At 40.6% G+C, this 13,472-nt stretch overlaps 2 protein-coding genes across 2 annotated transcripts; both read left to right on the forward strand.

The window, feature by feature from the left end:
* The first annotated feature begins 506 nt into the window (after positions 1–506).
* dr1 (down-regulator of transcription 1) lies at positions 507–6,132 on the forward strand. The gene is made up of 3 exons (XM_061030743.1): positions 507–1,348; positions 2,952–3,115; positions 4,984–6,132. The coding sequence occupies exons 1-3, from the start codon at positions 1,129–1,131 to the stop codon at positions 5,128–5,130; spliced, it is 531 nt and encodes a 176-aa protein (XP_060886726.1). The 5' UTR covers positions 507–1,128; the 3' UTR covers positions 5,131–6,132.
* Positions 6,133–6,551: 419 nt separating this feature from the next.
* Positions 6,552–12,614, forward strand: LOC132971962 (protein wntless homolog; the record flags this gene model as incomplete). The annotated part of the gene is made up of 11 exons (XM_061034794.1): positions 6,552–6,867; positions 6,975–7,099; positions 8,065–8,220; positions 8,318–8,454; positions 9,529–9,697; positions 9,784–9,881; positions 9,965–10,028; positions 10,115–10,258; positions 11,315–11,398; positions 11,598–11,766; positions 11,903–12,614. Coding segments are annotated over 11 exons (1,563 nt in total), but the record flags the coding sequence as incomplete, so codon positions are not given.
* Positions 12,615–13,472: the final 858 nt, after the last annotated feature.

The raw sequence follows: 13,472 nt of genomic DNA on the forward strand, positions 1-13,472 counted from the left end.
AATGCAAGGACACTTTTAGTATAAGAATAGAAATTAGATAGAAAATCAATTGAGGGACTCTCCAACCATCATGTTTGTCCGTACGTTTGTCCGTTCTCCTCTTCCTCTTTTTCTCTCCTAACAATGATAAATAATTACCTCTCCATTTTCCTCTTTTGACTTTCATTTGCAAACTTTGGTATCCATAGCATCAATGTGTGCTTAGCAGGACAACAACAGTGAGTGCTGTCAGATGGGGCCACTTAGGGAGAGTGTCTCCTGTCATTGAAAAATGTACACATTTTGAACCTCTGCGGTGGTTTAAAGTTTGTCCTTAAGGGCCCCACAGTCTGATCCGTGACTAATAATGATAATGATTCCACAATTTCCCAGTTTGGGATCAATAAAGTAATTGTATTCTATTCTAATAAATAAAAGAAAAGAGCAGCTAGTTGTAATACTCGCTGGGTCCAGTAGATGGGGCTAAACACCAGAAAGGCCTCTTCAAACACCTGTGGTTGATGCCGCTTCCGGTTCATTGTTTGACGCTGTATCCGGACGCTAAGCTAATGTTTCTTGATTAAAGAAAGTCTACCAGAACTGCTGATAGCTTTAAAATAGTTTGAATTTCATCGGTCAATTAGAGAAAGCGTAACTCAGTGCTGGTGTTGGAGCTTTATTTGTACTCGCTGTGTTTACCCAGCCAGCTGTTTATCCACATGTGGTCGGGTGGTTTCATTGTTAGCCTAGCATTAGCCATGCTCTCAGGCTAAGCGCTCACTCGTCTGCTGGGTTGCGGCAGGGACCAGAGCTGCTAGCTAGCTAGGTGGCTAGCTAGCTAAGCTGTTTGAAGTATTAACCTATTTCTTTCATCTCTCTTTTTTTGTGTTTATATATCTTTTGGCTGTTCGTCGCATTACGTGCACCAGCTGCTCTTTTTTTCTGGCAACACGAAGCTTCAAGTGGCTAAAGTTAGCAGCCGGCTACGTCACTTCAGGTGTTGACATTTAAATAGGTGTTGACGTGAAGTTGTCTGAGCAGGTGATATTACCTCCTGCGGTCTCCTGCGCGTCGTTTTCACAACCCAGTGGACTCCAGGAGACTTTTTTTTTAAATTATCTTGGGTTGTGATAACTTTTGTCTTCCGCGATGGCTTCTTCGTCTGGAAACGACGACGACCTGACGATCCCGAGAGCAGCGATCAACAAGATGATTAAAGAAACTCTGCCCAACGTGAGGGTCGCTAACGACGCCAGAGAGCTGGTGGTGAACTGCTGCACAGAGTTCATTCACCTCATCTCCTCTGAAGCCAACGAGATATGCAACAAGTCTGACAAGAAGACCATCTCTCCAGAACATGTCATCAATGGTGAGTCCTAGTCTGTGTTTGCAGAACAATCAGTGTGTGAAGAAGGCTTTTCCCCTCCTGAGGTCTTATGGGGTTGCCTGTGATTTGTATTTATTGATCAATCAAAATATATTGTATATTAGGGTCACTGTATTCACCATTAACTAGTGGCTTATAAGTAGGGCTAGGAGCTATAACCTCAGATCAATATCACTAATTGAACATTTGACCTTGATTACGACTAATGAACGATTAGATACACACATATTATTTCTATGTTGTGTGTTTGTATGTATGTATATATGTGTTGTGTGTTTGTATGTATGTGTTGTGTTGTGTGTTTGTATGTATGTATATATGTGTTGTGTGTTTGTATGTATGTATATATGTGTTGTGTATATGTATATATGTGTTGTGTGTTTGTATGTATATATATATGTGATGTGTTGTGTGTTTGTATGTATGTACTGTATATATGTGTTGTGTTTGTGTGTATGTATATATGTATTGTGTTGTGTGTTTGTATATGTGTTGTGTGTTTGTATGTATGTATATATGTGTTGTGTGTTTGTATATATGTGTTGTGTGTTTGTATGTATGTATATATGTGTTGTGTGTTTGTATGTATGTATATATGTGTTGTGTATATGTATATATGTGTTGTGTGTTTGTATGTATGTATATATGTGTTGTGTGTTTGTATGTATGTATATATGTGTTGTGTATATGTATATATGTGTTGTGTTGTGTGTTTGTATGTATGCTGGCTGCTGGAACACCTACATTTCCCTGCTGGGATGAATAAAGTATATCTTATCTTTATCTTATCTTATTTCGTTTTTGTTTGTTTCCCACATAGTTCACTGACATGCTCTCCACTGTAAACATGTTCAACTATTAAAGCTGGGACATTGTTTCTAATGAAAGAGTGCATATCTGATGAACTATTTTGTGGTTATTCAGCCGATACTGATAGTCACTTGAAATGCTAATATGGGCCGATATTATGATAGGGCCCTTATTATTAGTACCTTATTCTACATGACCATAGTGGATAGCTTATAGAACATTAACTAATAGTTTGCCCTCCTAGTTACTTCTTATTGATATTAACTTAGTTTACAGGAATTGCAATGTCAAGATGCTTTGCTTAGTATGGCCCTTTTAAGAGCTAGAAGTAAGCAAAAGCCACTAGTTAATGGTGAATATTGTGACCTTAATTCAAAGTGTTAAACATGTTGACAAAAGTCTACTGTGGGCCAAAGCCAAAACAAGAACACTTGCAGAGTCTCTGTCTGTCTCCAATGTGCAGAAATGTCATTCCAGCCTCTCTTCCTCTGTCCACAAAAATGTACACAAAGCCTAAAAGTTGTCTAAAATGAATGTTTACTTTTAACACAGTAGAAAATATGTTACATGATTAAAGACAAATTAATTTCAGAAAAAAAGCTGCATATGTTTTGGATGTCTGGGGTCGCCAGGGTTTTGTAAAGTCGAAGTGGGGTCATGAGCCAGAAAAGGTTGGGAACCATCGGTTCAAGGAACATAAGAGGTGTTGTGTCCATCGCCCTGCCATGTTTATTTTAAAACCAGAGAGAGTAATTATTTGATTTTCTCACTACAGCCCTGGAGAGTCTTGGTTTCGCGTCATACATCACAGAGGTGAAAGACGTCCTGCAGGAGTGTAAAACTGTCGCCCTGAAGAGGAGGAAGGCAAGCTCCCGGCTGGAGAACCTCGGCATCCCTGAGGAAGAACTGCTCAGGCAACAACAGGAATTGTTTGCTAAGGTATGTGCGTGCTGCAAGGCTGGAAACCAACTTTTTGGACTTAACATCTAAAAATAAGACATACACACACATATGTTGTGACAGTCTTCTAAGAGACCTTGAAAATAAATGAGTGCAGAGGGGAGAGTTGTCTGCTGGTCCCAACAGACAAATGTTCGTGTGCTTCTTTTCATGAACCAACACATAGCTTAGACAATGAATTAGAACACAACATTGATTTTCCCTAACAGTGTGGATTATTGTGAGATGTACAACACAATTTTAATGGTCAAAACTGAATCATTTCTAGGGGACTATTTAAGATATTTTAGGCAGAATTAAACCTTGTTCATTGTTTTAAAAAGTTAGTAAAACAGGTTCATTTAAGCAAACATCTACATCACACTGATACGCTATAAGTTAGTAACACTTGCCTCAGAAGATGAATAAATGACTACTAGTAAGAGTACTGCAGTGTATTAAACTGTTGCAGGTTGCAGTATCTCTTCTTGGCAGATCCAGGCAGTAAACACCTCGGCCTCAGTGTCATCATTGTTTATGTTGAAATATCAAACAGCACGCACATCTGAATAGTTGAGTACTGGGTGCTGGACAAAAAATGTATCCAAAGACAGAGGAAGACAAAGTCTGCACACCAGAAGCTGCTCCGATGAACATTTATGGGAATAATCACGTATCATGTAGAAACAGAAACATAAGGCCTGAAACGTTACATGTGATGATAATTCCCATTAAATGTTAATTGGAGCAGCTTCTGATGTGCAGACTTCGTCCTCTCTATCATCGATTATGTCGACATAATCGGGGGTCCTGCAGGAACCTGAATGTAATGCATGCCAGGGCTACTCTAAGACAATAGTACATTACTGAGATTGAATTTTACAGAGTGTGAGGCTAATACAGAGAGATGGATTTGTTGATTATTATGGGACTTCTGCAACTTTACTAGATGGGAGTGCATTATCAATTGTTGTTGTGTATTTACAGGATGCATCAAAAAGAAGACAAATATTTGTGTGTCTTTTGAATTAGCACACATACACAATGCAGATCTGAGTTTCATGAGTTTCTCTGAAAAAGGAACAAAGAAAATCCTTCATCTGTAGCAGTTGTAATCCTGTAAAAACTTTGACCAATGTCTGCAACGAGGTACCAATCTGATGAACCAATCAGGCGCCTCCCTGTCTCCCTGCTCGCTCTCTACCCCACGAGCCCACACTCAAAGCGTGTCACAGATGACGGAGTTTATACTGTGAGTTTGTCGTTGGCTGTTGTGAGTAGTAAAATAGTCACTTTAAAAAAAAAAAAACATGTTTTATGATAAAGTTTAGTGTTTACTTACCGCTGAATGAGACATGAGACGACTTAGTTTCTATGATGAGCTGAGGTTTGCTTTTGAAACAGCGGCGCTCGTGCATGTAGGTTAGGGGCGTGGCTTTTGAGGGTGCACAGAGGGGAGGGGTGTAGATGGCGCACTGTGGGAATGCTACTTTCAAAATCCTGCTATTTTTTTAAAATGACCAACCCTGCCGTTAAAGTTTTGCTGTCGTGGTGTAAAGAAAATTCTACAACAAAAAAATGCATCAAGAATGAAATCTCTCCCATAGCTTTATTTAAATTTTGTTATGGTGTCAAAAACATTTTTGATATATAAACAAAATTGGGCTTTTACATGAAGACAACAGTTTTTGTTGTCTTTAGACTAATGCACGCCATCTTTGAGTGAAAAAATGCTGCAATACGAGTTTTTTCAGCTTCATTTAGACACCACCATATCACCATCCTGAACCTCGGTTGATAACCAAATAAGCTCTTCATTCGCCCTCCTTTCTCTCATATCTCATCATGGTTTCTCTGTGTTTGTGCAGGCGCGGCAGCAGCAGGCGGAGCTCGCCCAGCAGGAGTGGTTACAGATGCAGCAGGCTGCCCAACAGGCGCAGATGGCGGCATCATCTGCCAGCGCCTCCCAGCAGGCCGGCTCCTCTCAGGACGAAGACGAAGAGGATGACATGTGATTCCCAGGCGACATGTTTCAACTTGTCCTGATCCCTCGCTGGGACGGTGTTGGCACACAGATCTCCTCGTACTGTCACCGGCAGAGACATGAGACGTGTTAGACTGCTTAGTGTAACATTGATAATACACATTGGAATGGACAGTGAAGAGAAGGATGAAAAGGGGATTGCCACACGTTCTGATACCAGAACCTGAAAATGATTTGAATTGAGAGGCTGTTGATGAAGTTGTTTGATTTATCTCTTCTTCCCCCATTTTTTGTTCGGTTGCTTCTGTTTCTGTCTTGGCATGTTTTGAGTAATTTTGTAGATTTCTGGATGTGTTGTGGATGCACTGAAGGCAGACATTGCCTGGGATCTGTCAGTGAATATTGGTGGTAAAGCAGCAAAGTGTTTGCTTCTTCAGGTACTGCACCAGATAGCTTACCTTCGTTGTCCGTTATTCCCAATCACTATAAGAGAACTGCTTTAGAAAGTTTCAAAGCAGACGATTTCTCCTTTCTTGTGGTCTCACAGGATTGTTTTATTGGAATATTTTTCGTTGGGTAGAGGAATAAGCGGACCTTTTTGTTTAAATTTAACTCATTCAGACACTTTTTGTTGCGTTTTCTTTCTACCTTGAACCACACACAGTATTGCTGATTAGCCACACCTTTCAGAAACTGAATATTTTTGTCTCCTAGAACCAAAGACGGACTAACAGCCCTGACAGATTTGAGTGTTTTTAAAAGGTGTAGGTGCTACTGTGATTGTCCTCACTGACTCCGGGTCAGTGTAAACAACGTTACAGATTATTAACCTACCACTTTGTAAGATGCTTTGATATCCAGGCTGAATTTGGTATTTCCCCCTCTCCCTTGGGTGCAGTATCGAACATTTGCATTGTGACTGTGGTCAATCCTCAGTGTAATGACAAGTAAACTTTTTGTGACAAACATTCACTTGGCTATGCTACGGAAGTTGTATTCTTTAAGCAATAAAGGAATCATGTTTTATAGACAATGGTTTTGTCTTTGTCTTTATCTGTTATACTGATCTGCCCCCCCCCCCCCCCCCCCCTCCCCCACCTCTCTGCTCACTCTGTGTCGCTGCTCTCTGCCTCCTGGGAGAGTCCCATGTGAATGGAAAGGTGGACGGAGGAGAGGCAGCTGAGCACACATCCCATTGAGACCACAGGCATCACTTTCTGAAGTATTTTCTCTTCAAACATGGCGGGAGCAATTATAGAGAACATGAGCACAAAGAAGTTGGTTATCTTGGGTTTCTTTATTCTTCTTTTCCAGATTCTGTCTGTCATGGTTGGAGCGTTTATTGGTGAGTAGGACGTTTTTATTGATTTAATTCTGCAGCCTTAAAAAAAGCCAATTAAGCTCTGCGAAACGACTTCTCCCAGTGCGGCTCAAATATGACATGAAACTGTATGTTGTGTACTTGAGCATAACTCAAACCGCAGATTCCTCCACTTTCCCATAGCTCCCAGTCCCACCAGTGCAATCCGCTACCTGGCCACTAAGTGCATTAATCGCCACAGGACGCTGGGCTGGCTCATGCCGTGGGGATCAAACCGGTGCCAGCAGATCCATAGTTTCGATGAGCCTCTTGCAAAAATAGTGGATGCCAACGATATAGTGTTTGCTGTGCATGTTCCTCTTCCTGACACGGAGATGAGTCCCTGGTTTCAGTACATGCTGGCTGTGCTTCAGTTTGACATTGCGTTCAAAATGATCAATCCGATCGGTAAGAGTTGTTTTCTGTGTCAGACATTTTTAGTCATTTTGCTCCAAGCTAAACTCTACGCTGTTTCAGACATAAAAAAGAGCGTAATCATGTTCTTGTTTGTGCAGAAGATGATGTCATCGTCACTATTGATGCTCGCCTGGCACACAGAGATGATTTGAAGTCAGAGTGGAACACAAAGTTTCACTCAGTCGAGCAGCGGCCACTGAAGTGTACCTTTGAAGTTGCAAAGGTAGATCTGCATGTCGGAGTGCAACTAACCATTTGAATTATTGCTTTATGTTTTAAGTAAAGGCAAAATCACACATAACGGGACGAACAGCAAGATGACGTTACCAAACAACCTGACGACAGAAAACTACAAACACCAGAAGGCTTGTTTAAAATAAGACGAGAGCAGAGGAAAGAGATGTGAGATAAGATAAAATACAGATGATTGATTGATCCATTCAGTGTGTCTGTAATTTGAATAATGGTTATTATATTTATACTTATTTTTATAGATATCAAGTAGACCGTATCTAAGCGTCTATATAATCCCACTCTTGATTAAATCACATTATTTATTATCGTATTATTTTACCTTTGTTATAGTTGCTGGTGGTTTATTTCTCACATGAAAGCCAGAGTAATTGATTCATCTGAAAATATATATTTTTTTACTTTAATGGGGTAAATCTTTTGGTTCATAAAATACCAAGAAAGTAGAAAAAGCTGGGCGGCGCAGCTTTCCTAGTGGTTAATGCGTGTTCCCCATATACAGAGGCTGTAGCCCTCCAAGCGGGTGACCCGGGTTTGAATCCGACCTGTGGCTTCATTCCTGCATGTCATCCCCTACTCTCTCTGTTCAGACTCTGTCCACTGTCCTGTCTCTAAATAAAAACATAAAAGCCCCAAAATAAACCTTACAAGTAGAAAAAGCTCATCACTATTTCCAAGAGCCTTAAGCGATTTCTTTCAAATGGCTTCTCTACTCTGATGGTCAAAATTCTGAAGTCTCTTTGTTTACTGTCATTTATGACAAAGAAAAGCAGCAAATCTTTCTAACGTTTAGAATGAGAAATATTTAGATAGCTGGGATTCATTTCCATTCAGTGGATTTTTCCACAAGGCGTTGAAGCTCTAACTGCATGATGCTCATAAATATAAACCAAATGTTTTCTGCTTTGCGACCTGAAACAGTCCATGATTTTGCAGACGTATGAAAATGAAGGGCGTTTTTATCAGTGTGACCCCGTACCGTTCATGGAGCTAGGAAGTGTGGCACATAAATATTTCCTCATTAACCTGCGCCTGCCGGTGAATGACACGGTCAACGTTGGCATTGGAGACATAAAGGACGTCCATGTTGTGGTGAGGTTTATCATTCTATTGTATGGATTTATTCCAAAGCCTGCATGGGTTATATGGCTTCCAGCTTTTTTTGTCTTTTATGTCTGTGTTCTTTAAGGGCATACACCAGAACGGAGGCTTCACTAAAGTGTGGATCAGCATGAAGACTGTGTTCACGCCCTGGATCTCCATGGAAACGGTTTGGTACTGGCGCAGGATCAGCCTCATGGCAAGACCTCCAGTCCTTTTGGAAAAGTAGGAGCAAATAGAATACAATAACCAAATGAACAGTATTAAAGGTCATACATGTTCCGCAAAATACACTTTCCCATGTTTCTCTAACACTAATGTGTGTCCCTAATCTGTCCCCAAATTATAAGAAAAGTCCATCCTTTTCGTCTTTAGCCTGCTCCACTTTTTTAGAAAATGTGTGCTCAAACAGGCCGTTTGGCGATTTTCCCTTCATGACATCACGAAGGGCAGTAGCCCCTCCCCCAGGTGTGTGACACTCCCACAGCTAGGTGTTTGTTCTGCCCTCTGAGTCTGCCTTCTCACTGTAAACAATAGGACATGGAGCAAGAAAGCCCGAGCCACCCAAGCCCTTCCAGAGGGTCGTGGTCTGACACAGCTCATTTACATATTTAAAGCTACAGACACAGAAACAGCCTGTTCTGAAATAGAGGGCTTTATATTGTCTGTAGGTGTGAATGTGAGTATGGCTGGTTGTCTGTCTCTATATGTCAGCCCTGTGATTGACTGGTAAACAATCCAGGGTGTACCCCACCTCTCGCCCAATGACAGCTGGTATCGTCTCCAGCCCCCCACAACCCCGAATGGGAAAAGCGGTAAAGATGATGGAGGGATGGATGTCATATTGAATATTAACCACAATAAAATTGAATTAGAGTATTAGCAATTGTAGAATTTGTTTTGAAAGGAGATCTATTATTCTATGCTTTGCACTCATATTTTTTAATTCATGTCGTTTAAACTATTAGTTTTCTTGAGAACAGGCTCTACATATTTGTTTGTAGGTTAAATACATTATTAGCTTTCTTTAAAGGTAGAGAGTGAAGTCACCTCTAGGTTGAAACACTGAGTGCATCCCAGGCTTTGTGAGACAATCGGTGTACTTGAAGCTGCAGGTAAAACTTCTATCATACCATTAAGGGGTCTAAACGACCTCAGGGTAGTTTTTGGGAGAAACATGCTCGATCTTAAGTGCAAGATTTCCCTGAGACATTTAGGTCAAAGCTCCACCCCCAGCAGAAGGGACTTGTCTTTAAGAGCACATGTAGGTGAGCACTTTGGGTTTGGATCCCTGTGCAGGGTGATTGTTGCTCTCGGCATCTCTATGACGTTCCTGAACGTGCCGGTGGAGTGGCTCTCTCTGGGCTTCGAGTGGACGTGGATGCTGCTGTATGAAGATGTTCAACAGGGCGTCTTCTACTCCGCCCTCTTCTGTTTTTGGATCATCTTCTGCGGTGAACATCTCATGGTGAGCACTGCACACAGCACTGCTGCATTGTCCTGCATGCTTTCATGCTATTTATTCACTTTCTTTTACTTAAAAAAATCCTTCAGGACCAAAGTCGGAGGAATCGACTCTCAGCGTACTGGTGGCAGCTTGGGCTGGTGGTGTTTGGCTCTTCTGTTCTCCTCATGTTCGACCTGAGTGAACGGTAATGACATGACTGCTCTGATTAGGTACTTTATGGTCGAGTCTTTCTTCTTGATATCTTAATGTACTTTATGTGTTTTAAAGGGGGGCTCATTTGGCCAACCCTTTCTACAGTGTTTGGGCATCAGAAACTGGGACAAGAGTGGCAGTATCCTTCACAACATCACTATGCTGTCTCATAAACAGTGTGACCTCTAAGAACAGCTCTGGCTCTTTTCTTGACTGTCATCACAGATCTCTTTCATTATCGTGGCAGGGATTTCTGTTTGCCTGTATTTCCTCTCCCTCTGTGGCATGGTGCGCTGTGTGTTCAGGAACATTGGAGGGAAAATGCAGCAACTTCCTGCAATGCCAGAGGCTAAAAGACGACACTACAAGGTTTTATTTTTATCTTTTAATTAGACGAGGGGAGACGGTTTTGCTCCGTTGGTTGAGTTGGCACTCCAAGTCATTGACAGATGCAAGCTCAAATCTGACCTTTGACTTTTTTTTTGGTGCATGTCTACCCCACTATCCATCACATAAGTCCTGTCTCTCTACAGTTGTCCAACTGAATACATTTAAAGACCATCAAAAGTGATCTTCATCACCAGAGCAAGATTTTCACCCAGAAAACATCTAAATAAGTGAAGAACAAAGTAAAATAAAAAAGAGCCAAGGTTTCCTTTAATGGCTTTTTATTTGTCTGTTCAATTCATTGAATTAGGTCAGTGAACACGAATCAACCTACTAACACTAGGCCTCAGTGTATATGCTGGTATCAGCACAGTGGCTAAATTTAAAGGAACAACATGTAAGATATCTACTGAATTAAATAATAAAATGAGCTTACTATATCATCAGACATGCCATGTTGAAGTGCTGGCTTCTCTGACAACAATACAGCAGCTAGTATGTCCTCCTTCTAACTTTAGATTCTGGTCCTGAATGGTCTGGATTTGTTTGGACCAGAGAAGGTAGGCGGTTTTAAGACACCCCCACACTGTCGTTATCGACGCCCCTCGGTTTGCCAAGCAAACAGTTAACCAACAGGGTTTTGCAGCGATGGAAGTGGGCAACGAACTGGTTCAGATAGAAATTAGTCTACCTGACCTAAAAAGCTTCAGCATGTTTCTAATAAGCTCCATGAGCAGAAACGTGCTCAAACTAGAACCTTTTGACTTTATTCTCGTTTAGCAAAAAACAAAAAAAACTGTAATTATTTTCATCTTTTATACTTTCTATTCCCTTTTACTTATACTCAGAGCTCCAATCCATTCTTGACCTAAAGACAATGTTTTCTAAAAGGAAAAAAATCCTGATAGGTGTTTTTTTCTTATGCTGTGCCCGTATAGTCTACCATACAAATAGTTTAAAAACAAATAGTTAAAAAAAAGCATGCAATACAACAAGTCATTATGTCTGCTGCTTATGAATTGTTGCTGTTCTCGGCAGGGGATCATCTTCAGGTTCAAGTTTTTGATGCTGGTTACTCTAGCATGTGCAGCTATTACTGTCATCTTCTTCATCTTAAATCAAGTAAGTATCTCAACATCCTCAGACGACCAACATTCAAGTTTCACTCCTTTGATCTATGAAAAATCAAAAAGCCAGTGTACCTGTACTGCCCTGTACCTGTGCAAATGACATAAACATCTAATCTAATCCTTATGATGTTCCATTATGACAGGTTTGAGCTGTGAAAAGTATTTAAAAACTTTTCATTTTCTGTTATTAGGTGAGTGAAGGTCACTGGCATTGGGGAGACTTCACTCTGCAGGCCCAGAGTGCTTTTGTCACAGGGGTCTACGGCATGTGGAACCTGTATGTTTCAACCATTATGTTCCTCTATGCCCCCTCCCACAAGTTCAACAAACAGAGGCCTCGACGACGCAGTCGACTAACAGGTCTGTAGCATTTTTACCTTCAAGTTAAGTTACAGTTCCCAAATAAAAAAAAAAGAAAAACGTACAGTCTTTCACTTGCAAACTTATCAGACGTGTTTTGTTGCTAAAAGTCTTAGATTATGTTCTCTGCTGGCAGATATGCTGGAGAAGCCGGAAAGCCAAGAGACCCAGCTGACATTGGAAGAGCAGGGGCCAACCGAGACGTACAGGATCACAGGAAAGGTGGCTGAGGAATAAAGAAAAACTCCATCTAGTTCATGAAGCTAGTTTATTTTACTGGTGTGGTTTCTGTAAGGTTTTAACCAAATAATGAACATTGCAATACAGACTGTTTAAAATACAGTTACTTTCACAAACACAGTGACATGGATAGAAAGGCGCAGAGGAGAAGTGAACGCTGAATATAAAATATGATTCCATTTGAAGCTTAGATATGCTGGGCAAACTGTGGGAAATTAGTTACAATCGTTTGAATAATAAAAGTAACATGGACCTTACATTTAATACCAAGGGGATGATGGGGGTTCATATGGCCTTGCAGCAAGTTTCTACCCTCGGGGCGGCCGCTCAACTCTAACAGCATCCAAAGTGTTGGACTGTAATTTACTTCTTAAGCTTAAGGGCACATAAATAAAACTGTATGAGATATCATGGCTTAATGTCAACCACTAGTATTTGACCCTTTAAAATGTTTTAAGTCCTCCCTACACAGTGATTTGAGTTGTGAACACTAAAAAGTTCTGAAACAATTTAGGGCGATATTAATAGCATGGATTTGGTTTTGGATTTACACATTTACTTTGCAAGTTATACAAATCTGTGTTTTTGTTGTTTTCAATCTATCCTAAAGTCTTTAGTGTTGTATTAGAATCTTTTCTAAATAACAATACTTATTTCCTTTTTTTGCCATACCAACAATGTCACCTGCCAATAATAAACATAACAACTACTTCTTAAGATTTTCAACTCTCACTTTAGATTTATTTTAGCCAAATTCATGAAAAGCAAGATTTACAAACCCTAGGTTATATAGATCAGGGTTTTTCAAAGTGGGTGTCGGGACCCCTGTGGTCACCAGGGGGCGCGGAAACATGAAAATGGAACAAAAATAAAAAACAACTTTATTTGTGACACTGATTGTATACCATTTAGGTTATTAATATATTTGTATCAAAGGAAACACACATATTAATAATACATACACATATACGTAAGTATCATTGGTGTGTTTTGTGTTTGCCAATCCTCGATAATAAAAAGCACACACACCACTCTAGCCAATCAGAATTAAACTGCCGCTGAGGGACACTTTATCAGAAAGTTGCTGTACCACTAAAAACTAGCTCCCAGCCTCCTCTTGTTTCTAAAAAAGAATAAGACCACCAAGTGACCCCTCAATAGAACCACAAAATATCAGCAGGGCATCCTGATGTTATGTCTAACTAAAAGGAAGAGAGGCCGAGAGGCTAATAACACTTTATGGGGGTCCTTAACATGGCAAACTGACAGTTCATGTTGATTTGTTTGTTTGTTGTGTTTACTCAGCAATGGACTGAGCAATAAAAATGCTATACTGTCAACAAGGAATATGTGTTAACACACGTTGACAGTGTGCACTCCAGATATTGTCTCATTGATGTCAAATGTGTAGACGCGCAGCCTGCCGGCAGAGGGCGCTGTTGTCTCCTCTCAGCAGAGAGGTGAGT

Source organism: Labrus mixtus, chromosome 3 (genome assembly GCF_963584025.1).
Source record: "Labrus mixtus chromosome 3, fLabMix1.1, whole genome shotgun sequence".
NCBI lineage: Eukaryota > Metazoa > Chordata > Actinopteri > Labriformes > Labridae > Labrus > Labrus mixtus.